At 35.7% G+C, this 26,815-nt stretch overlaps 2 protein-coding genes across 3 annotated transcripts; one reads left to right on the forward strand and one right to left on the reverse strand.

The window, feature by feature from the left end:
- Window positions 1-699: 699 nt before the first annotated feature.
- On the reverse strand, window positions 700-25,813 carry zcchc4 (zinc finger, CCHC domain containing 4). Its single transcript, XM_041271154.1, has 13 exons — window positions 25,624-25,813; window positions 24,845-24,963; window positions 24,306-24,388; window positions 23,456-23,731; window positions 22,418-22,500; window positions 14,682-14,822; window positions 8,502-8,690; window positions 7,960-8,060; window positions 5,961-6,082; window positions 5,676-5,751; window positions 2,287-2,338; window positions 1,851-1,995; window positions 700-1,424 (listed from the first exon to the last, which is right to left on the reverse strand). Exons 1-13 carry the CDS (start codon window positions 25,700-25,702, stop codon window positions 1,310-1,312), a joined length of 1,581 nt encoding a protein of 526 aa, XP_041127088.1. The 5' UTR covers window positions 25,703-25,813; the 3' UTR covers window positions 700-1,309.
- Window positions 9,859-14,082, forward strand: LOC121324265. 2 transcript variants are annotated; one of them, XR_005951230.1, is made up of 4 exons: window positions 12,478-12,618; window positions 13,083-13,316; window positions 13,597-13,616; window positions 13,960-14,082. XR_005951230.1 is itself a non-coding variant. In XM_041265970.1 (3 exons), exons 1-3 carry the CDS (start codon window positions 10,465-10,467, stop codon window positions 13,425-13,427), a joined length of 645 nt encoding a protein of 214 aa, XP_041121904.1. In that variant the 5' UTR covers window positions 9,859-10,464; the 3' UTR covers window positions 13,428-13,587. The 2 variants fall into 2 exon arrangements, 1 of the variants encoding a protein (XP_041121904.1); XM_041265970.1 differs by lacking the exons at window positions 13,597-13,616; window positions 13,960-14,082 and adding an exon at window positions 9,859-10,668 and having other exon boundaries at window positions 12,523-12,618; window positions 13,083-13,587.
- Window positions 25,814-26,815: the final 1,002 nt, after the last annotated feature.

The raw sequence follows: 26,815 nt of genomic DNA on the forward strand, positions 1-26,815 counted from the left end.
TCATATAATAGCTAACTGTAAAAGCTGTGTTCTTTATCATGTTTATCGCAGTCTGTGGAACTACATGTTATACAGCTGTTGGACTAGCTACTGTTTTTCCATGGTTTGTCAGTTTGCATCAGAAGTGTGGAGGAACCATTATAAACAAAGCCAGTTGTTTTAGAGTTCTCTAGTTTTTTTTTTTTATTATTAGTGTTGTGTTCTCTCATGTTGTACACTCCCCCATACAGTCTGAACTGTTTATAAACATGTTAAGAAATTAAGAACGAGAGGCCTTTGGCCCATCGATAACGCTCGCCCAGTTCCTAGCAGCTGACTGATCTCATTTAGTATGTTCTTAACAGATTGCAATGATCCAGCATTAACAATGTGGCTTGGTAACAACACAGCTTTTGTGTGCTGTGTGCTTAGCTTAATATCACTACAAAGCACCTAGTTTGTGTCCAGTTGCGACCTGATACAACATAAGTCATAAAACTGCTTCATACGCAAAGATGAACATGAATCTTGTTGACTGACATACTGTAACTACTGTTGTGTTGCTGCTTTTGTGATGTGTTAAATTAATACAAACTGACTGCATTAATGTTGTCTTGACATTGTTATTTTTGACATGTACTAACTTTTTTGTTTATAGAGACTTAAGTAATACAGACAATAACCTTCATCCATAACATTAAACTAAATAACTAAAAAAAGTTTACTGTATTTACCATTTTATTTATTAAACAGTGTTTACTATTAGTAATATCCCTGTGTAATTTAAAAAAGTTACAATAATTTACAACCCAAGTGAAATAAATTACACCACATCTTCTTTGAAGTTCTTGATCAAATGTTCTCACATTCAAAATAAATAATGTAGTACATATCACAGCCTTAGAAACACATGTCACATCACAAATAGACTTACACAATTTCTCAGTCTGGCTCTGGATGTATGGTGTATCCCCTGTTGTTTTAGGAGAGCAGCAAGGACCCCCTTATCAGAATGACAATGCACCCCAAATTCTACAGACAGCACATGTCACTTGAAAGCTAAAACCCTGAGGTTCAATTCTAGAATGATTCATCCAAACCTGCTGGGTTTTTTAATCCGTAAATTGAGGTGAGGACATCTAACGTGGATCCTCGGGGCTTACATTTTCAAATGGCTGTTGTCCCTTTTAGTACCTGGGGTGCTATAACACGACAAAAAGATATATATTTTGCAAAGCTTGCATAGAGAACAAAATCATTAACCAAGAATACTTTCTCATTAGTGTGTATAGATAATTACATACACACACATTGTAAATCTACGGAGAGATTATTTGCTTGTCTTTTTCTTCAGCTTGCACTTCTTTCTTCTTGATGTATGTACGACAGTACATTTTTGTGCCATGGCTTTCTCCTGCCGTCCATTCTGGTTTTTCCTTTTCCTTCTGTAGGTCAAATTGAACATCCCAGTTAGGCAGAAATAGTCATTTTCTCAACAGTCCATAAGATACATATTCAGAGGCTATTTATTCAGATAAGGCACGATAAAGCAATATTAATTCCCCTTGCAATACATACAATATTAACACTCTCAGAGCAGCTCACAGTTATATATACCAGTATTAAAAAATAAACAGAACTCAAAGAAGAGACCACAAAACAAAACCACAGCATTAAACCACCTCATATAGGTCTGATGTTTAAAGCTGATAAAAGAGTGTGCGCTCTGCGCAGATGACGTCACAATCAAGAAATACCACATTAGCATTGTTTCTTTCAAATTAGTATTTTGCTAACCCTGACTTCAGTTCTTGAGAAAATCACCCTGGTACCAAAATGGTATTTGAATTTTAAAATAAAATGGTACTCACTGCTTGTTTTCTTGTGGCACAGACGTGTTTGGGCATGCACTGCGCTTGTGGTCTACGCTGCCACAGATAAAGCAGCCAGCTGGAAGCCTCCCACAGGAATGATCCCTCAGAGCACAGCGATTACAAGCGCTACAGTGAACCCAGGCTGGGAGGCAAACATGTATTAGATTAATGTTTGAATAGAAAAATACAAAAAGCAACGTAGACCTAACATCTCAAAATATAAAACGGATGGTAACTAGGCCAGCCTGAGGCTTCATAAGACACCAAACAATGTATATACTTTGTGTAGTGGTTGAAATGATGGGTCAGGATAGCAAACCACATGTTTTTTTTTTTTTTTTAATAATATGGCCCAGCACAACAGTGCCTCTGCCACCTGACACAGTTTACATTGCCACATAAAGATACATTGTTATAATATTGATTGACTTACATGGCTTTACACAGGTGTTGCACAATGAGCAGTGTTTCCACCCTCTGCCATCCTGAAAAAAATAACAGCAGGATTAATTTCTGGTAAATCAGCCTGAAATTAATTAATTAATTTATATATATTATATATATATATAGATAGATAGATAGATAGATAGATAGATAGATAGATAGATAGATAGATAGATAGATAGATACTAGTGATAGATAGATAGATAGTACTGTGAAAGTTTTAGGCAGGTGTGAAAAAATGCTGTAAAGAATGCTTTCAAAAATAGACATGTTAATAGATTATATTTATCAATTAACAAAATGCAAAGTGAGTGAGCAAAAGAAAAATCTAAATCAAATCCATATTTGGTGTGACCACTCTTAGCCTTCAAAACAGCATCAATTCTTCTAAGTACACTTGCACAAAGTCAGGGATTTTGTAGGCATATAGTCAGGTGTATGATTAAACAATTATACCAAACAGGTGCTAATGATCATCAATTCAATATGTAGGTTGAAACACAATCATTAACTGAAACAGAAACAGCTGTGTAGGACGAATAAAACTGGGTGAGGAACAGCCAAACTCAGCTAACAAGGTGAGGTTGCTGAAGACAGTTTACTGTCAAAAGTCATACATCATGGCAAGACTAAGCACAGCAGCAAAATACAAGGTAGTTATACTGTATCAGCAAGGTCTCTCCCAGGCAGAAATTTCAAGGCAGACAGGGGTTTCCAGACGTGCTGTCCAAGCTCTTTTGAAGAAGCACAAAGAAACTGGCAATGTTGAGGACTGTAGAGGCAGTGGTTGGCCAAGGAAACTTACTGCAGCAGATGAAAGACACATCATGCTTACTTCCCTTCGCAATCGGAAGATGTCCAGCAATGCCATCAGCTCAGAATTGGCAGAAAATAGTGGGACCCTGGTACACCCATCTACTGTCCGGAGAAGTCTGGTCAGAAGTGGCCTTCATGGAAGACTTGTGGCCAAAAAACCATACCTCCGACGTGGAGAAAAGGCCAAGCAACTCAACTATGCACGAAAACACAGGAACTGGGGTGCAGAAAAATGGCAGCAGGTGCTCTGGACTGATGAGTCAAAATTTGAAATATTTGGCTGTAGCGGAAGGCAGTTTGTTCACCGAAGGGCTGGAGAGTGGTACACGAATGAGTGTCTGCAGGCAACAGTGAAGCATGGTGGAGGTTCCTTGCAAGTTTGGGGCTGCATTTCTACAAATGGAGTTGGGGATTTGGTCAGAATTAATGGTCTCCTCAATGCTGAGAAGTACAGGCAGATACTTATCCATCATGCAATACCATCAGGGAGGCATCTGATTGGCCCCAAATTTATTCTGCAGCATGACAACAACCCCAAACATAGAGCGAAAGTCATTAAGAACTATCTTCAGCGTAAAGAAGAACAAGGAGTCCTGGAAGTGATGGTATGCCCCCCACAGAGCCCTGATCTCAACATCATCGAGTCGGTCTGGGATTACATGAAGACAGAGAAGCAACTGAGGCTGCCTAAATCCACAGAAGAACTGTGGTTAGTTCTTCAAGATGTTTGGGCCAACCTACCTACTGAGTTCCTTCAAAAACTGTGTGCAAGTGTACCTAGAAGAATTGATGCTGTTTTGAAGGCAAAGGGTGGTCACACCAAATATTGATTTGATGTAGATTTTTCTTCTGTTCACTCACTTTGCATTTAGTTAATTGAATAATCTATTCTATTAACATGTCTATTTTTGAAAGCATTCTTACTTTACAGCATTTTTTCACACCTGCCTAAAATTTTTGCACAGTACTATATACATACACACACACACACACACACAGTCAAAAGTTTGAGTACAATTGCTGGAAACTATGATTTTTTTTCGTAATTGACAATGTTTTACATCGTGAGGTGTGTTTCGGGTCATTATCTTGCTGAAGAATACCGGACTGCCCAACTAACCGTAATCCTGATGGAATGGCATGTCTCTAAAGTATGCTATGATAGCCATGCTGGTTGAGCTTGCCATGGACTTGGTAAAGATCACCAACTCTGTCGCCAGCAAAGCAACCCCAGACCATGACACTGCCTCCTCCATGCTTGAAATTGGGAACCACACATGCAGAAATCATGCGCTCACCCTCTCTGCATCTTACAAATACTCGGCGGTTGGGCCCAAATCTTTCAAATTTTGACTTCTCGGTCCATAAGACCAACTTCCATCCTCAAACGTCCAGTTTCTGTGTTTTTTGGCCAAGGCAAGTCTCTTCCTCTTATTCTGCACTCTTAACAATGGTTTCTTTGCAGCAATTCTTCCAGTTAGGCCAGCTTCACGCAATCTCCTCTGAACAGTTAATGGTGAAACATCTGTACTTCTAGTAGAATTTAGCTGAGCTTGTATTTCAGGGACAGTTAATCACCGGTTTTGCAGAGTTGTGGCTCGAATTAACTTCTCTGATTCTGAGGTCACCCTTGGCCTGCCTGACCTTGTTTGGTCCTCATGAGTGCCAGTTTCTTCAAATCGTTTGATGGTCTTGGCCACACCAGTTACCGACACTTGCAAAGTTCTTGAGATTTGTCTTAAAGATTGACCTTCATTTCTTAAAGTAATTACAGACTGTCTTTTTTCTTGCTTAACTGAGCGTATTTTGCCATTTTCTGCTCCCTTACATTCAGGAATGGCAAACTTTTGCCTATGCTACCTATGTTTATAGTAATCATGGACCCTCATCTGTTAAAAATAATTAGTGACAAAAGGTTAATTAGGTAACATGCTAGTTAACTCAGACAACATCTAACAAAGACACTTTTATATTTAGGCCAGTGTTCTAACACTGTGTTATACACATTTCAGACATTTAACTGACTTGGGCTTCAGACTGAAATCCCCTTGCTTTGGGTGACCATGTCATTGAAATTGACAAGATTTACATTTTCATTTAGAAATAAAATTTTTGAATGCAATTCACTTATGGTTATCAGCTTATATAAGTACATGTAGCATATAATGAAATATTAAGTGTTAATATACAAGTTTATACAGTTAAAAGCATAGATAATCATGAAAAACCTGGTTTCAAGCAGGTGTACTCTAACTTTTGAATGGTACTGTATGTGTGTATATATATATATATATATATATATAGTTTTTTTTTTGGTTTTTGTTTTGTTTTTTTTTTAACTGGAAAACTCCTGGGTTCTTAATTCAATTTGTACAAAATTGGTAATCCTTACAACAGTGGTGATTATATATTTGATTCAAATTATACTATTCAAAGCCATTAAAAAAAAAAAAAATAATAAAAAAAAAAAAAAATTAAACACTTAATATATTCTCACAAATGTTTCAAACGTACAATAGTAATAACCTTTGCAGTCCACAAGATGAATACATGACTACATACCTTGGATGTACAGGCACTGCAGATATCACAGTGTTTGTTTTCTGATGAGACATATCTCTGGCAAAGGGAACAGAATCTGAAAACAGTACATGCAGTCAGATTAACAATGGGAGGGCAGATGAACAGCCTGATGTTATTTGAAGTGGCTTTGTCAAATACCAGCCACAATTTTGTTCCCTAGAGGAGAATGTTACTACCAGTGCCAGAATGATGATTGACGCTCAGGGCTGATCTGGATTAAAAAGCTTTTATAAAGTGTAGTGAAATGTGTGCTGAGATTCTTACCGGTAACCCTCCACCACAGGAAGGACAATGTCTCCAGGTGACAGGTTAGTGAATATCCGAACTGGAGACTGTCTGCGGCCAGTCTTCCCGTGTTTGTAAAGTGCGTGATTTTCATAGTCAACCTGAAAGCACAATTAAAATGATCATCTATCCGGTGACAATTCATGATATGAATTACTTAATATGAATTACCTTTAGAATCAAAGATAAAATACTGGATTTGCACATCTGTTACACACATCCAAATTGACAAATCTGAAAACATCTCCCATTGGGAGTTATTATAAATGGGTAGCTTTTTGCTGAAACTAGAAGAACAAGAACACGAAGAACAAGAACAAGAAGAAGAACAAGAAAAAGTAACTGCCCTGGAAACATCTACATCATGACGTTTCTAATTTAAGCACCACCTTTTTCATTTTGACAACATCGCCTGGAACATCAATTTGAATAAAAATTAGCTTCCATTTAATGCTTGAATTTGACAACTGGAGTGGAAAAAAGATGTTATTCCCACCAACTGTATATAGTACGTGTATAGCATAGCCCCACCCTCACATCTTACACAAACCTTTAAACTGGAGAAAACTATACAAGCAATTATATTGCCTGCCACAACATGCACACATTATTCCTTCCCTGCCTTGATCTGCTACTATGCATCTTGCATTCTCTCTCTCTTTGATGATTTTGACAGATTTATAAACACTATAATGATTGTGTTGTATTCTGTTTTTTTTTTTTTATAAAAAATGACAAATCAGTAAGAGTTACCAAATGGGTATGACCGTCTATAAAATTACAACAAACAATCCGTCTCAGAAAAAGTGTACTTTTTGTTACTCACACAACATCCTACAAATGTAGGATTTCCTGTTTCTGAAAACAGGAACCCAAACCACACACATATCTCCAGGCACTGCTGTCTATGAGGAAGTGTGCTCAGAAATAAGTAACAAAACAGAAAAGAATGATAGCATGAAATAAAAAAAAAATAAGAAAACAGACGAATATTTGTGTAGTTGCTGGGTTGGTCTGTTGTGTATGCTGTTGAACAGGTATGAAAGTGAACTATAAACCTTTCAGTAACCAAATTGACATTTTGTACAACTTGCGTTACCTAAGAGTTGTGTCTGAAAACATCTGGGATAGCCCCAAGGAACGTGAAAGGTTATGGGTTATAAATCAAAGGAATGTATTCTGTAGCACATGAGCTAATCATTCCTTGAAGTAGTTTGCATGCTGCTGCCACACCATCTATATTGTCCATACAGATGATATACTGAAACACTGCCTATGTTTTTACTTTATTCATTGTGTGAATAATGCTTTGTTTCTGTTTTGTTGTTACATATTTCCAAAAAAAAAAAAAAAAGGACAGTTTACACTGACTGCAAAATGAAAGATGGCTTTGAATGCAGTTTTGTGTCACTTTTTAGCTTGAGCTGGACTGTTTGGTTTTCTATATCAGTACTAGTGTGATCTACAGAGGTCATAAAAGAAATAAAAGGAGTAAACGATAACCAGCTCTGTCAAAGGATCATAAACTGACTGACCAGCTCCAACTCAATGTACATAAATGTGTGTACAATGCAGAGTAAATTGTTTGGCTAGTTAGTGCATGTGTGCCATTCGGTGCAAAAATGTGTGTTTATCTGTAACATAGTTTGCATAACGGTGTGTTTGAACAGCTTAGGCAAATGAACTTCCTGCAATACGTTACAAGTTACTGCCATCTAGTGGTTGATGAAGGACACTGTCGTTTTCTTTCTTTAAAATGTACGAACTTATTGTATAGCAATACAGTTGGATTTAAATAGTGTTTACAGATAGGGAAATAGTAAATATACATTTCCTATTTCACCTTTTAATCTAAAAGTTTGGCTGTATTTTTAATCAGCTATATTTTATCAATATGTATAGTTTTGAGAAAATGCATCTACTGGATGATATCTGGCAGACAGACACCTCACAGAAGAATCAAAATAATGTACAATACCTGGTAATCCAGCATAGTGAATGTTGGGAAACACTCCTTGATGCGAGACTCAAAGAAATATGGGAATATCCAAAACATAGGCATCTCCTGGATACAGTGTTCTAGGTAAAGGAAGATGATATCTTTAAAGGGGGGGGGGGGGGGGGGGGTACTGACTAAAATATAATACCTTTAAATATGCCTGTAGGTCATACTTGAACTGAAAAATTGATTTGTCTGTAAGAAAAACAACAATATCTAACTCTGTGTAATAACTTTTTTTTTTTTTTTAAACTTAAAGGCAGTTCAATACGAAGTACATTTCATTATTTCTATTTTCAGTAAATTGATAAAACCATGAACTATGAGCTTTCTATAAACTGCAAACAAAGTGTTGGGCTAATTTCCCAGTACAATCCTAGAAGCACATTTCCCAACTCAGATATAATTTATCAAGAACTCTGCTGACACCTGTTATGATCTCTGCAACTCCTTGGTTTGATTGATTGATTGATATATATATATATATATATCAAAATTTTAAAATCAATTGCAGTACAGACCTGATTTCTCTTGGATTCTCCACTCTGCACCAATTTTATTAAAACTGTGGGCCAAAGGCTTAACTAGGCCTCCAAAAGGTGGGTCTGTTACCATGACAACCCGCTCTCCATTTTCTTCAAGCAGGAAGGTTCTGAAAACATCTTCTGCTGACTGAAAAGATACTGTATTACAAAATACTGCAAATGTAAATCACTTACTGTGTAACAGGTAAACGGCCTAGCGAGATTTATAAAAACATATCTGTAGACTGGATCTCTTCCTTTCTCCAGTGACAGGCACATTAATTTAAAATAAATAAATAAATGCTGATCATTTACCAACTTGGATGGGTACAGTGACTTAAGGTGATCCTGTATTGTAAGTGGAAGGGCTTGTCATTGGTTTGCGATTGGGCTCTTCACTATTGGAGCAGGGAGAGACTGACTGGTGTGATCTTGCTGGTGGGCTTGTTTCTAATAGTGGAGGAAGAAGTATTGCTAGGAGATAAAACATAATCTCTGCTGACTTAGGGTTAGGGAAGCTGATCCGTTCACGCCGATGCAGAGACTTCATTTTAAAGGCATCAAAAACGCAACCTTAGAAACTTGCTCTTACAAGGACTGCAAAATCCAACAGATCAGGTGTCTAATCAAGCTCACAGTAAACACTAGAATGGCTCAAACTACTATGGACTGGAAGCCTTAAAATATACTCTGTAGTGACACACATTTAACTTTCTTTTCAGAGGAAGAATGAATACGTATGAAATGTTCACAGGCCTGAATACATTTTTTTTTTTTTTTTTTTAAAGAGCTTACCTTTCCGCGGCTTTTTTTTGGTACCAAATTTGTACAAAATCACCGTTTTGGGGGAGAACTATTTTGGAATTATGGATTTAGAAGAGGAATTAGCCAGTCAGAGAAAAATGATTACTACAATAGAGTATACCCTTTTCATTATCAAATCAAAGCAGTGCAGTTGAGCATGCATCGTCAGAAGCATCTATGCACCACCACTATGAATGCACCCCAGTCTGTGCCTTCAAACCACATTTAGAAAGAATATTGTGTCTCTACATGTCAATATAAAACTGGGAGGGCACCGCGGTCTGGTTGATTGCACAGATGAGTAAACTAAGGAAGAATGCAGAAAACACTCAGGATTCATTTCCAGGGTGAACATATTCGAAAGAGCAGTTTCAACTTGACTTTTTAGACCCTTCTGGTATAAGTCTGAACAAACATACAATATCCAAAACAGTCTAGGATATGCTGCTACTTGCTTATAACCCCACCTTCCAACCAAATTCCTAACTCTGACAGACAAAATTCCTTCCAGGAGCCAGCACAGAACCCACCCTAACAAAGTAAGTAAAACTATTTAAGAAAAGGAAACATGAAAACATGTAGCTATAAAGCTTTTTTCCTATGTATTCTTTCTATTTGATACACATTCTGTAGCTACTTTTATTTGTGCATGGAATGCTATAAAACAAAAGGAGTAAAAGGAATTGTGCTGCTGGTAATATTGTTGCCAAACGCAATGTTTCTGGGACGACTACCCTTCTGCATTTAAGAACACAGACAATGCACCTAAATTCAAATTTCTTATTGATACCGGTTCTAGATGCAGACAACTACAAAAGACCAGAAGTAGTGCCTGTTGTCACCTGTAAAAGGATGTATAATGCAGATTATAAAAACTGTAGCTTATTTTCTTAATAAAGCAGATGCAAAAGGGGGATTAAATGGGAAGAAACAACTTCTGTAGCCAGATGCACAACATACTAAATGTTGCAGCAACACGTAACTGTTTTACTTACTCAGCACAAAACGGTGTGGGATCTAAATAAATTGTGAAAAAATGCCAGATGTGTTTCTATTTTTAATATTTAAATGGTTGCTGTATTAAAATCAATTCAATAAATGCCAAGGTGTGCAATCATCCACTGGACCTCTATTTTTTCTGTCAGCTACAGTGACAATGGCAGAAAAGGAGCAAGAAAAGCCTGTGGACAAGGACCCGGAACAGCAGTGTGGTGTCTCCAACACTACAAGTGATAACAGTGCCCAAGCCAGTAACAGGATTCACGACTTCAGTCTGCAACCTCAACAGAGCAGTGAATGTAATCATCCATTCCCCCGATCTCCAAAACTGGGAAGAGCAGCAACAGGGAGAAACTTAGAGGTACAATACCTATAAAAACCAGAAAACCCATAAATCTAATGAACTACTTCTGAGTGAAGTCAAAAGATAAATAGCGTCTGAATTTTGCAGGTTTAAGAGTTTTTTTTCACAAAACCTCCTGACAAACAGTGCATTGGGGCTTGGGTTATCCTCGGAGGATCAAGTAAATGCAAATACCAGTGCTGGTCCTCAGTTAAGTCTTGTAAGATGTTACTTGCCACTTCTGTTGGGCTGAAACAGGATTGGTGGCACAGTCGATAGCATTTATAGCATTTTGGTTAAATATGAGAGTCAAGAACAGACTGTACACATTATTTCCAGAAGTAGTGTTAATAGAATTTCCTTTCGGCATATAGTCTTGTGAGATATTAAACCTGGCTGAATAAACCCATACAATAACATGGAGCTAAAATCGATCGTTCACAATAAATCAAGCTACATAGCCTCTTTTTGTTTCACATTAACTTCTGTTACTAATACTATATGCAGCTAACCTCTCTAAAAACATCTTTAAATAATGGTATACTGTATTCCTATACCCCTGCAAGACTGTAGCACATATATTGTTGTAAATGAAAAGTACTAAAACTGTGGTTTTAAGGTTTTATTTATTTACTATTTTTATTTTGCTATTCAAAATAGAGTTAGGAATATTCAATGCTGTGCTCTACTTTTATGCTGAGCAAAAAGGCTGGGACAGATAAATTTTTTTTTTTTTCATTTATTTTTTTGCTGAAGTTCAATGAACACAAGCAGTAGAATGAGCACAGATTAGAAAGCTGTGCATTTATGTGAATCTTAGATTTAGATTTGTTTTTTAAAAAATAATGCTGGTTTAAAAAAGGATTTTGACGAGACAATTGTGCTTCATAATGTGTAAGTTATTTTAGTATTTTTTTCAAATTAGAAAGCCGTTTCAGTTAATGGTGGCTTTGAAGGGGATGCTTGCTATTGCATCAAAGGGAGCGGTAATATATATTAATTTATAAACACACTCTTAATAAAAGAAAACAGATAAAGACAAAAAAGAATGCAGACTACATACATACCTTATAGTTACATACCACGTGGTTAAAGCTATTTGTTGTGATGCTTAGTAATATTGGTAGCAAAACGTGTGACTGTGTAGAAATTGTTTTTTGCAAGACTTGCGTTGTTTGCAGACCACCTGGAATTTACCCACAGACCACAGGTTGGGTATCCACTGTGCTACTGTATGTATTTAAAGTTTTAAAATTGAATGCACACCCTTTTACACATTCTGTGCTATAGACAGGATGCAAGGCATGCAGTTTACATGTGTATCGTACTCCCAAGTCACATCCTAAATGAATACTAACCCACATTTCTTGAAGCTGTCATCAAAAAGTGACGTTAGTGTAAAGCCTTTATGTTAGGATTGTCCGACTGTATAACAGTTTATGCTTAATTGATAATATAGTATATATAAACTCAGTTTACAGTATGATTAATTCTACTAAGCATTATAATTTGCTTTACCCCCCTACTTTTAGCGTACCAGAGGAGTGCTTTTTACATGGGACTTCAAATGAAACTGCTTAGTTATGTGCACATTATATTCAAAAAATTACAGTGCATTGTATATTGTATAAGATTTAAATGGGTATTTAGATAAAAACAAATCCTTACTAGATAAGAAAAAAAAGAAGGCTGGCTATGAAAGACATGACAACAAGTACTATGCAGTATATCAGTCTTCAAATCCCTGCATGGCTTTGTTAAACCACTTATATATATGTGTGTGTGTGTGTGTGTGTGTGTGTGTGTGTGTGTGTGTGTGTGTGTGTGTGTGTGTGTGTGTATGTGTGTGTGTGTGTGATGTATGACTTTTAGGCAAGGCTGACCCATCACCTTGAAGAACTCAGTGCTGAAAAAGCAAAAACTGAAGCTCACATCCGGTCTTTAAAGAAAAGAAGCCTTGACCTAAGAGTAAGTCATTTTCCATTTGTAATGTATTTATAAAACACAGCTGATAGCTTTCTTGTTTGCATATTAGATGAAGCACACAAAACATTATCTTTGCTTCTGTATATTTATATCAGCTATTCTCAGAATGTATCAATACTTAATTGTATTACTTTTTTGATGGCCATCACAGAGAACAGAATTGCCCAAATACAAGTATTTCATTTAGACATGCTGAGACATTCTAACTGCTGAAATCAAAATACAGTGGCAGCACAGACAGGATTTGTATCGTGTACAGTACATTATAATAACTGTAACACCAGTACTGATGCATAGTCCAAACAAAGCACTTGGGCAATGCTAGAAATGGGTTACCATCATTAAAATAAAAAACATAATTAATGCATACACAATATAAATGCTTGATAGTTTGATACAAAACAAATTACCAACTGCAATCTATGTTTAACTTTATTACTTTGTAGGGTACTGCAGATCTGATGAAACAAGAGCTCTCTGAAAGATACGATACAATAAGAAAAGCACTGCACAGAGATGAGCAAGCTACTTTAGAAACTATAGAAGAAGACAACAGAGTGACCAGTGGTAGGCTAAACAAAGTCATCAAGGGATGGAGTGAGCATCTGGCACAGGTTCAAAAGGAATTCAAAAACATACAAAAATCCCTGGAACAGATCAGAGCCGGCTGTGCACCGCAGGTCAGTGGCGTTTCTGGGTTTTTAATGCGCATTCATTTCAGGGTTTGTTTTGGTATTACCAAGTACACTCATTTATTTAAAATACAGATTAAAAAAAGGAAGTTTAACTGATGACTCAAATCCCTGGGTATCCGTGCTGTTCTGCAGATTTATCAGTTTTTACTTACATTTTCTATACACAGGAACTGCACCAAATATAGTGCTGTTTATTAATATAACTGTTCATTGAATAATGTCTTATAACATTGTTGATTGTTTTTATTTTTTTATATATAAACAGGACATCAGTGTTGAGTTCAGGTAACACTATCTTTACTATTTTTGAATCTATTATCTACCAAAAACAAACAAAAAAAAATAGCTTTTTTGTATCCATTACATTAAATGTACAGTATGCTAGTACTGAAAATAAACTATTGAAGTAATACTAAAAGTAATAATAAAAAGTTATAAATTGTCTTGACAAATGTTTCAACGAGATCAAGGTATTTAGCAATATACTTGAATGTTATAAATTATAGTTTTCAGCCATTGATAATCACATTGGGTTTAGAGGAATGATACCCTTTCAGTTCTATTTACTGTACTTCTTACTAATGTTTGATAGTGTTGTTCAACAAGACCATGTTGTACACCTTTCCAGCTATCAGAAGAAAACTGAGATTGCGGAGCAGGGGATACAAATGAATGCATCAAGATTTCAAAGACTGTTGAAAATCTTGCAAAATATTTCAAAAGATCTTGAAGCTCAAATGAAACGAAAACCATTCTTCGACCCATTTAAATATATATTATATTATATATATATAGATACTAATATATAGATAATATATATATATATATATATATATATATATACACACACACTCACACACACATTTTAAAAGATGTATTCATATAAAAATGTAATGCTGAATTATGACGTGTTCCGTAGAAATAAGTAGAAAAAAAATAATACTCTAGCTAAGTAAAATGCATAGTAAACAAAAAAAGATTTCATTTGGAAGGAAACTATTTCTGTAAGAAAACTGTATTACCTATTTATACCTGACAAACTTATTGTTTTACCTGCCCCAATACGCCTTACTCCTTGTTTACTCAAAATTGATACAAAAATCTCTGTTCTACCAAATCAAATAACATTAAAGTCTATATCTCACCAATTAATTTTTCAAAACCATTTACAATCAACTTTCAACAGTTTTCTATTGCAGTAACCCTTTTTACACTTCTGAAAAGCTATGTAATTAAAAGTTATCTTACATTACTTTGTTTTATCTCAGACTATTCTACAGTCACCATTGACCAGAATACGACACACAAAAACCTGATGGTGTCTAAGGGTCAAACCAGCATGTGCTTTACCAGTGAACCACAGCCAGCGGCCGACAACCCTCTTCAGTTTGATAAGGTCTGCAGTGCCCTTGGCACAACAAGTTGGCTCACAGGAAGGCACTACTGGGAGGTGGACGTCAAGTGCTCCTCTGATTGGAGTGTCGGAATTGCCTACAGGACAATTGAGCGCAAAGGAAAACTGAAAACTGCCAAGCTGGGAAGAAACAGGCACTCCTGGTGTATCGAGCTCAGGGATAATCAGCTTTCAGCCTGGCATAATGATCTCCAAGTCAGCTGTGGGATAAGGCATCCTACTTTACATCGAGTCGGTGTGTTTGTGGATTACGAAAAGGGCCTCCTAGCATTTTACAATGCCACTACCATGAAGCCCATACAGGAGTTTTCTTGCGCAACAGGCACCGTTTTTGACAGAATGCGCCACCACTTCACCGAGCCAGTCTTTCCTGCTTTCCGACTTTTCCCCTCCCATTCCAAACCATCCACACCTGACCATATTGAAATCTGCACCCCGGACATTTAGTTCACAGTATTTGGGTGCCCTTTTATCACATAAACAAATTATTTTCATTTCCAATACATCTGCCTGCTAAGCCCTAACTTCTGTCTCTTATAGAAGAATACAAGACAGACATGTGTAACAGTGCTAGTGCATGTAGAACTAAGTACATCTAACAGCCAGTAATGCTGCAATTGTGTGCTTATTTTTTATACTATACACATATATGTCCTACAGAATATATATATATATATATATATATATATATATATATATATATATATATATATATATATATATATATATATATATATATATTCTGTAGGACCATAAGAGTATTTAAAGGGTTAAACTTTGCTGATCTAGCACCAGAAATAAAGATAGAAATAAAGATTCTAATCTAGTACCAGAAATAAAGTTGAGGAGTTTGTAACAGTGTAGCTTTGAAAGAAATAGGACCTAGGGCACCATAGTAACATCTGAGACATACTCTCCCAAATTCCAGAAGCCTGGAATAAGCCTCTGAATCAGTAAGAGACAGCAAGCATGGATGCACCTGGTTCTCAAGGTTGGTTGTTGCAAAAAGACATAGTTCTAATTAAGAGAGAAGTTGGTCTTTGTTTCAGTGAATTATACAGTCAGTCAGAGGAAGGAAAAAGCAGCGGACAACAGCCTAAACGATTAGCTCTTGCAATATTCAAAAGGAACATCACAGAATTTGATCAACATTGCGAACTTAAACTTAAAGGAACTTAAATAATACAAAAAGGATGGAAAGAAAATAATACCAACAGGATTGCCACCGGAAAAGAGGAAAGGTCAGCAAACGTTGAACCAATAAATTAATGAACTCACTGGGGAAAACAATTTAACAGTCAATCAGTCAATGAAAATAATTGAAGCGCACTACTTTCCAGTAATTGAAATCGGTGCTGGAATAAATACAGAATGAATAACAACTATAAAACGGATTGTTAGAATGATGCATGCTGATTGGTCCTTCAGTGTTCCAAGCAGTTACAATATCCAGCACAATGTCACAATTAGGAACTACTTAGGAACAAAGGCAAATCGCTGCACCTGTGCTTAACCATGTATCAATTGGGCTGTTAAATGCTTAAATGACTTGCTTTCTAAAAAACAAAACACAACAACAATTTAACATTAAATTACTTAATAATCTTCATCTTAACAAAGCACCTTAAACTCTGGCACTGTCTGGTATACGCGAGAGCCAATGGGCGTGAATTACCTAGCAACAATGTTATGTAGAATATGCAGTAAGGGATCACAGATATAATAAGCAAGTTTTTTTGATAGTTAATTCAAGGCAGAAGAATGAACTGAAACACATCTAAGCAAGGCTTTTATAGTTATTTAAAGCCTTTATATATATATATATATATATATATATATATATATATATATATATATATATATATATATATATATTGCTTGTACTGAAAAAAAATGTTTTGCTTGATTATTTTAGTTTATAGGGACTATTTTCTGTAGTGGAAGGTTACACCTGAAAATGTTAATACATCTTTAGAAACTATATAGAGTTCTCCTTTCTTTTTTCATAAAATATTTGTGTTTTATAAAAGCAATAGGCACGAGGGCATGGGCTATGCTCGACTGCGTCTCATGCCTAACAGTGCATAATCTCCTCTGAACATCTGATGTTGAAACATCTGTACTTCTAGTAGCATTTAGCTGAGCTTGTATTTCAGGGGCAGTTAATCGCAGACTTGTGACTCGAATTAACTTGTTCTCTGATTCTGAGGTCACCCTTGGCCTGCCTGACCTTGTTCGGTCCTCATGAGTGCCAGTTTCTTCAAATCGTTTGATGGTCTTGTCTACAGCAATTACAGACACTTGCAAAGTTCTTGCGATTTGTCTTAAAGATTAACCTTCATTTCTTAAAGTAATTACAGACTGACTTTTTTTTTTTGTTAACTGAGCGTATTTTGCCATTTTTAGATCTCTTGCATTCAGGAATGACAAACTTGTGCCAATGCTACCTATATTTATAGAAAACATGGACCCTCACCTGTTAAAAATAATTGGTGACAAAAGGTTAATTAGGTAACATACTACAGAACATCTAACAAAGACACTTTTATACTTAGGCCAGTGTTCTAACACCGGGTTATACACATTTCAGACTTTTAACTGACTTGGACTTCAGACTGAAATCCCCTTGCTTTGGGTGACCATTGAAATTGAAATTGACAAAAATTACATTTTTGAATGCAATTCACTTATGATTATAAGCTTATATAAGTACATGTATCATATAATGAAATGTTAAGTGTTTATAGACAAGTTTATACAGTTAAAAGCATAGATAAGCATGTAAAACCTGGTTTCAAGCATGTACTCTATATATCTATATATATATATATATATATATATATATATATATATATATATATATATATATATATATATATATATATATATATATATATAACTTTTTTAGTATAAACTTTTACGTGTTTTATGGGTTACTGCAGTAGAAAACTGCTGAACCCAGCTATTACAGAATAAAAAATAAAAATGCTGATGAATGCTTGTGTTTACTTATAATTGACATGTAACATCAAAGTTGAAACATTAACTCAATATTATCCATTTCTAAATTTAATGTACCGATTATTTTGACACTAACTTTCTCACTTCTGTGCAGTATTACTGAACTCACTTTGATAAAATGTACAAACTATATAACCGTGTTGTGTTGTTATTGTTTGACTATGTTTAATTTTCCAGATCTTGAGCTTGGTTGGAAGTAATTAAAACCATTACACATATCAGCTAGTTACTCTTGATTGGGTATTGTAAATGTATTTAATTGTTAATACTTCCCATAATTAAGATAATACAGGCGTGGGTCATTCTGTGCCAATTCAAACAGCCATGTCAATCCGCTTGGATTTTTATGAAACACAGTTATATATGGCTAAGTTATGAAAAAATCTAAAGCTTTAGCTCTCAACTCCAAATAGTTTCCAAGATATGGCATATCATAACTTGGGGTTTTCCACATCGCTTTTGCCTCCCAGATGTGAAAAAAATTGGAGGTAAAAAGCGAGTAACTTTTAAAATATTTATGATAGGGCTACACAATTTTCAGTATTTTATTTTTAGCCATAGACTCCAAAAAATACATATCAGAAACTGTCCAAGTTATACATTTCATGGCTAAATTGAGGTCCATAGGTCATCTTTATTTTTTTTTCCAGCAGTGAGGTAGGTCCACAGATGTGCACAAATGAAGATGCGGCACCAAGTCGAGATTTTCACACAGGGGAGTCCTGATAGGGGTCTAACTTTGTTAAAAAAAAAAAAAAAAAAAAAATTTCTGGGATCTGTCTTTACTCCCGAGATATGAAGAATGACCCTATATGTGTGTGTATGTATGTATGTATGTATGTATGTATATATATATATATATATATATATATATATATATATATATATATATATATATATATATAGAGGAATAGAGAGAGAGAGAGAGAGAGAGAGAGAGAGAGAGAGAGAGAGAGAGAGAGATAGATAGACAGACACACACACACACACACCTTTTTTGCTAGGCAGAATTACCTTTGCAGTACATATGCTATTTCAATTAAGGGAAAGTAAGCAATAGCTTGATAAAAAAAAAAAAAAAAAAAAAAAAAGCTTGAAAACATAGTCTTTTGTCTTCTGACAGATTGTTTATATCATACGACTTTGATTGTTTTAAATATTTCTTATGATTTAAGAGTTAAATAGTGCTAGGTCCCACTCCTATGAATCTTGAACCAAGACAAACTCACTCACTCACTCACACACACACCCTACCCCCCCCCCCCCCCCCCCCCAAAAAAAAAATGGTAACAATTCAAAAAGGTTTATAAAATGTATTTATCTGCTCTTTAACTTCAATATCATCTTTACTTCACACCAATTATTGTGCAGTTGAAGATAGGACAATAAAGATGCTTACTATGTTATTTCACATTTATGCAAAAACATGTACATTAACAATTACACTTATCCAAAGTTTTAGACACTTTTGCATGTTTCTACTCTTTGCATTTTTCGCGTTTCAATCACACCTTCCTTTTGATATACAGTAAGTCAAACGTTTGAGTACACCTGCTTCAAACCAGTTTTTTCATTATTATCTATGCTTTTAACTGTATAAACTTGTCTATAAACACTTAATATTTCATTATGCTATGTTTCCCGATAGCTGATAATCATAAGTGAATTGCATTCAAAAATTTAATTTCTAAATGAAAATGTAAATCTTGTCAATTTCAATGAAATGGTCACCCAAAGCAAGGGGATTTCAGTCTGAAGCCCAAGTCAGTTAAAAGTCTGAAATGTGTATAACACAGTGTTAGAAAACTGGCCTAAGTATAAAAGTATCTTTGTTAGATGTTCTCTGATTTAACTAGCATGTTACCAAATTAACCTTTTGTCACCAATTATTGTTAACAGGTGAGGGTCCATGATTACTACAAATATAGGTAGCAAAGGCACAAGTTTGTCATTAATGAATGTAAGGGAGCAGAAAATGGCAAAATATGCTCCAACAAGGACCGAACAAGGTCAGGCAGGCCAAGGGTGACCTCAGAATCAAAGAACAAGTTCATTCGAGTCACAGGTCTACGAAACCGGCGATTAACTGCCCCTGAAATACAAGCTCAGCTAAATGCTACTGGAAGTACAGATGTTTCAATATCAACTATTCAGAGGAGATTGCATGAAGTTAGCCTAACTGGAAGAATTGCTGCAAAGAAACCATTGTTAAGAGTGCAGAATAGGAGGAACAGACTTGCCTGGGACAAAAAACACAGAAACTGGACATTTGAGGAGTGGAAGTCGATCTTATGGACTGATGAGTCAAAATTTGAAATATTTGGGTCCAACCCCCGAGTATTTGTAAGATGCAGAGAGGGTGAGCGCATGAGTTCTGCATGTGTGGTTCCCACTGTCAAGCATGGAGGAGGCAGTGTCATGGTCTGGGGTTGCTTTGCTGGTGACAGAGTTGGTGATCTTTACTGGCTATCATAGCAAACTTCAGCGGCATGCCATTCCATCAGGATTACGGCTAGTTGGGCAGTCCTTCATTCTTCAGCAAGATAATGACCCAAAACACTCCTCAAAGTTGGGCAAGAACTATCTGGCGAAGAAGGAAAGTGAAGGACAACTCAATCTAATGACCTGGCCTGCCCAATCTCCAGACCTCAATCCCATAGAACTTGTATGGGAGGAACTGGACAGAAGAGTCAAAGCAAAGCTACCCACAAGTGCCCTACATCTCCGGGAACTGCTGCTGAAGAGCTGGGAAGCATGTCGGGCGATATCATGCTGAAACTTGTTAACCGAATGCCTCGTGCTTGTGAGGCTGTTATTAAGGCAAAGGGTGTCTATTTTGAGGAATCCAAGACTGAGACAATTTTCAATTTTCTTGAACATTGCTTTGATGCTCCTTATGTTTTGTTTTGTATATTGTAATGTGTTTTCATTTTCAAGTATTTACAGAAATGTATACGACGTAAAAATTGTCAATCATGAAAAAAAACCTAGTTTCCAGCAAGTGTCGTGTCGTTTTTTCTGACTTTATGTGAGCGAAGACACACATTTGCCCGTTTTCCCATTGGAAATAGTGATATTTTGCAATATCACTGTCCTGGTCTCAAAAGCAAAGTCTGTGGGGAATAATAGCCATTTTCTATACTTTTGAGGCATAAGCAATTAGGAAATAACACTTACTACCCAGGAACAAAAAAATAAATAAATAATTGTTACATGGTGTAATCAATAGTGGAAGGATTAACAAAAAGTTCTAATACTGCTAGTTTATGAATTATAAAAGCACTAAAAGGACAATAAATGTAACTCCTGCGTTAATATAGAGGGTACATTCCTGCTACAGTAGATTGCAGAAAGAAAACAGAAACTTTGTCATCGCTGGTGACTTCTATATACAAGTGCCTATAGTAAGTATTCACCCCCGCTGGACGTTTTCACAGTTTGTTGTGTTGCAACTAAAATCTTGATGCATTTAAATTTGATTTTTTTTCCTTTGATTTGCACAACCTACTCAACAATTTGAAGAGGCAAGAGAATTTTTATTGTGAAACAACAATTAATGAAAAAAAAAAAAAAAAACTGAAATGTCTTGGTTAGGTAAGTATTCACTCCCCCTGACACAACCAAATGTAAAAAAAGTTCAAGGGGAGGAGAGAGAGAGAGAGAGAGAGAGAGAGAGAGAGAGAGAGAGAGATTGAAGATGCATTGGACGACGGACCGTTTTTCTTACACAAAAAAAAAAAGATCTTTTTTGCACTTGATATGTGACTTGTGATAAAAAAAATTTGTTAACTTTTTTTTTTTTAAACTTTTTTTGTACTATAGTGACATTTTTGGTTGATTTGACACGGAATGACCCTGGTTTAATAACAAGAGTATATTGTCATTATTGACTTAAACTATTCGTCCTCCAGAGACATTGCATAACCACCTTTTTGTGCCAAAGTCTGTAGTCTTTAAACTACACAAGAACAAAACAATACAATGACCCTGCCTTTCTTATCTATGGTACTTGCTATTAGAACAAACTGCAGACAATTTGTATCTAATGAATACTCATTTTTAGTCTCCTAGAAGCTAACCTGTTAAAGAATTCTTAAAGCTTAGATTAATGTGATCCTAATACAATTCGCTTGAGTTAAGCAGTTGCTGCCTAGTGTATTGGTCTACAAGCTTTGTATATTGTGATTGGGTGTGACTCATGACAGGCATGTTTAAGAACTGAAAATTACTACCTTAAGGGGAAATGTCAGTCAAAAACACCAAATGTTAGTGGAAACCACAAATTGGCAGTTAGGTAAAAAAGAAACAATGGAATTAAGCATAGAAATAGCAGGTAAATACTGAATAGAAACGGTATGCCCTGTAGTCTTTATCATTCGATGTTCTGCTTTATTTACACACAGTAAGTCACAAAATTAAACCAGGAACCACCGCTGAACTATAATAATATATGTTATAAAAATAATTTAAAAAATGATCAATAAAAAGAATGCTTCATTTATTGTACTGTTATAGAATAAACAGAGGGATTTGTTGCAGTTTTCTTTTATTTAGAATATCATTTAGAGCTTTAACTAATTTAAACACATAAATAAAATCCATAATGTATTTTTGAAAATGGAAATTTTATGTATTTATGCTATTCTGTTTTACCTGAAATCAATGTCCAGTAACAGGCTCTTCATAACTTGATTATTTCCTGTTGAGTTCCTCGTTTTAATCAGTTCATGGAGCCTGAAACAAGTCCACAATATAATGCAATTCATTAGTATACAATCCTAACAGGGTACAAATGAACTCAAAAAGAAAAGTAGGACAAGTATCTTCATATCCCTTTGGATATCTGACTTAGATTTGACTAGGCTTAGAATTCACCTTGATTGGGTTGTCAGATGTCATATAAAGTGTTACTGATACAATAGTTCTTGCCACACAACAAGCAAAGCCCTAATAACTGTTAGCCAACACTGTACATAAGGTATTCCTGTTATACAATAAATCTGAACCTACCTATATAAATTTAACCATCTTCATTTTCAACACTAAATGGCAATGAATATGTCATATCAATGTGAAATAATCTAGAGGTTATCTATCATTTCTACATGCTTTACAATTATAATGATCACTCAGAGAGCTGTTAACTGCAAATGTATGTTTAAAACACTGACAAAATATGTAGCTGAAAAAAGATTAGGTGTTGACTAAAGTATGTAGCTACCTTAAGCAAAACCACAAAAGGCCAGACATGCATACAGTAAGTAACTAAACTATGCAGTATTACACCTTGCTAGCATAGTCCCTATCTTTCAATAAACAGATCAATAAGAGCCCCAGTAACTCAATGGTTGCTGCAATTTAGGTGGTGGAAGCCCCTTCGTACAATTACACTGACAAAGTAGTTTGTTTTGTAAGACACTCAGAATTGAACTTGACTAAGAGAATCACAGGATACAGTTGAGAACCAAGTAAGAGGTCAATATCTCAAAACGATAAGTCTATCAAGGCAACCAAAAATCTAATGACTGCACCCATTTTAGGTCACAGGTAAAAGTGAAGGGTACCATTTATTTTGCCCAAGAAATTTTTGTAAGACAAAGTCTGAAGGCACCATCAGAAACATGGTGTTTAAGATATGAGCTGTCAAGGAATAACAGAGAGGCTTGATAACAAGCTGCAAGGTACATACCTTGGTGTTCCAACACAGAGCACCTTTACAAATCCAAGGGTAGCAAACAGATCTAACAAGAAATGGCAGCTCCGGTCAGCAAACAAGTACTGTGCATTAGTCTTTTTATTTTCCAGTGGATGCAGCAATTGACTTGGCCTTCTCAGCTGCGCCAGAGAAACATCAGCCAGAACCTGGTGTGCAGTGTGCATGGTCCATTCATCAGGGAGTAACAGCAACTGACAGTCCCGACAAAATCTCTTCTGAGCCAGTGGTAGTGATATGAACTGCCTGTATCTTGGGGAGACAGAAAAGTAAATTCAACTTGTATTATTCAATGGGTGCCATGTGGACCTGTTTTATTGGGGGGGGGGGATTGGTTCATAATAAGTCCTAACTTATGGGGTATGCCTTAACTACAGCTGTAATGTTATATTGAACTACTGTACTTCCCTTTCCTTACTTTCCACCTGAATAAAATCTAACAATGTCTTTTTCGCAGCCACTTAGTCCTGCCTTAATAATATTAACAATACTACTATAGTCGGAGAAGTTGCTACTCTCAATGCAATTAGCTACTACGCTCATCAAGGCTTCTCCCACTAGTATAAGGCTGTCAGTTTTGTTTTGTTTTCAGATAGGTAAATTGGTAAGTTAGGTTGAGGGGGACTAAGACAGTGACAAGAAATCCTGATAACATGCAAACTCAAGCTGTGTATCAAAACTGCTATGCCTGTTTTTTATGCATTCATTTTAAATATCATGCGTAATTCATATTTTTTTTCAACACATAAAACACCCATCACACAGTTTATCTGGAACACTGTATATATTGGAGAGAAGAGTACTGGTTAAAAAAAAGTTGTTTTACCTTGAGAGGTACTCTTGGTGAGTATATGGAGGTTGTTTTATTTTGTTGTTTTCTTCTCTGGCCAAAAGTCTAACTTCTGACACCTGAAAATGACATTTAAGACTTTTTTTTTTTTTTTTTTTTTTAAGTCCAACCATTACTTTATCTAACTGTAGCAGCTGCATCAGACTGAAAAAAGTTGATAATGGCACAGACATTATATAATATTAGTGTTACTTTTGAAACCAAAACCACAGTTTTTAAACAGGCAACAACAACAACAACAACAACAAAAAAACCATTTATTAACAAGCAGGCGTGATTGTTCATTAACGTCTGCTGAAATTGTAAGAATCCCTTTTAAAATGTTCACCCTTCTGTGTACGGTACGCATAACCCTTTAAGACACAAGGGAACTGGGGCTCACGGCTTGTACTGTCTCTCTGAAACCTAGATACATCTGAAAGGGTTTCCTAGGTTGAAAAAAAAAAGAAAATCCATAATAAAATGTGGTACAGTGCAGAAAATATAAAAAATGTTTTTGACAGCTGATTCCTCACCTTCTCGTCTTCCCACTGGAAAAAGTTACAGTCCCTTCTATCTCTGCAGGCTGAACAAGCGTAAAACCTTCTTCCCCGTTCCATTCCTTTACTGGACTTTACAAACAACAGAGTAGGCCCTTAAATATGAAAACACGAAAGCACTGGTAGTCAATTGCCATCTACTTCCAAGTTGATTACATACCCTCATGTGAAGCAGATGCATCACTAGCCTTTATGACACTGAATTGAAATGTTAGATACATATATTAAAGAAACTAACTAAAAAAATGTAAAATAAAAAGGCGCAGGAAAACTGTTATTGTCTTAAAACTGTAAAATTGTTAAACTGTCTCGGTTTTGCTACTGTATTCACTTATTATATTTTTTAAGTAAACTGCATCAGTGTGCTCAGCAAGTCTAGTTTATTATTAGTAATATTAGGCAGTGTTAGATCCATTGGAAACTAAAATAAATGGTAGTAGCTGTGATCAATTTCTTCTAATCTGGCTTTTTGTACATGCAACATGTTTTGATTAGATGACAATAAAAAAAACAAAAAAAAAAAACAATGAGTTGTATGAACTGCAATAAATACACCCGATGTTTAATTTTTAAATTGCGATGGTGTTATCATACACTGCTATTTTAACAGATTCAGAGTTGCTACGGCGTCAGTGAATTGAAGAAAAATAAAAATCTCAGTTGTTCTCTCCCTGGGCATACATAGTACAGTACCCATTAACATGCATGCACCTGAAGCAACACAACCCTACCAGTTATTACTGGTAAATACATACCATGAGGACACGACGGTGCTTTTTCCAGCCCCTCTTTGTTTAGTATAACTTCTATACCTGGAGTTTCTTCCTCTGACATCGTTTTACTAATTAAACTATGTCAATAGGTATATTAATAATATATATTTTAAAAAGGCAAACTAGACACAGAATTATAAAAACACGAATTTACAGGTCGCCGCCATTTTACCACCTGTATCCCATATCCCTTTGCACAATCAATGAGACGCATAGAGAGCTAGTCTCAATCGAATATGATGATACACTGTATTCTTTGAAATAACACTCTGGCGCCACCTAGAGTGTACAGAACAGGATAACAACTGGAGCTTCGAGCGGTGTTTCTAGAAGACCTTTACTTACTTTTAGCACTTTTTTTTCCTTGAAAAAAATAGTATTGGCCAACTACTTTGTACTTTTTTTTATTGCAGTTTGATTTATGTGTGGTTAGTGTTCATTTACAGTATCCCGTATTGCATTTATAACAATTAGTTGGGAATGAAACATATTTAAACTCGTATAGTTTTGCACACAATTTATAACATCTTTGTTTTGATACAGTGTTTTGCTTTTTGCATGATATAGTAATAAGGGCATGGCCACAGCCACAAGCTATTCAGTTATACTGAATAGGCAATAGGTAGAAATCATACCTATACTGAAGTGTAACATTTTGCCAAGGAATCCATTAGCCTCATTCGGTATCAAGAGGTTAGGTGAGTGGATATCACTTTCCATCCTGCCGTCTATCTCTTGTACATCAAACTTGTAAATGTATGTTTTCCCCTTTCCTTGAAGTGATTGTAACTAAAATGTGTTATAGAAAAAATGCAGTGTGTTTGCTTTCTGGAACCGGTCCTACTTCAGGTTAAATGTTTCAATTTCCTCTGGGTTTTTTTTATTTTTACAGAAAATAAATTATAAGTGCACTGATTTGGTCATTTCATCTCCACACTGTCTTCTAAATCAAAGCATGTTACTTATTGACTGGAAAGAAGCGGGTGAATGGGGTCAGGACAGATTCACCCAGCAGATTATTAGATATATATAGCCATATATATATATTATAGATATTATTATATATTATATGATATTATCATATCGTTGTAGCTCTCGACAGTAACCTCCAAACATGTAGGTTTAACGATGTTGGAAATGTGTTTTGTGGAAAACAAACACTTACATACCAAAA

Source organism: Polyodon spathula, chromosome 1 (assembly GCF_017654505.1).
Source record: "Polyodon spathula isolate WHYD16114869_AA chromosome 1, ASM1765450v1, whole genome shotgun sequence".
Lineage (NCBI taxonomy): Eukaryota > Metazoa > Chordata > Actinopteri > Acipenseriformes > Polyodontidae > Polyodon > Polyodon spathula.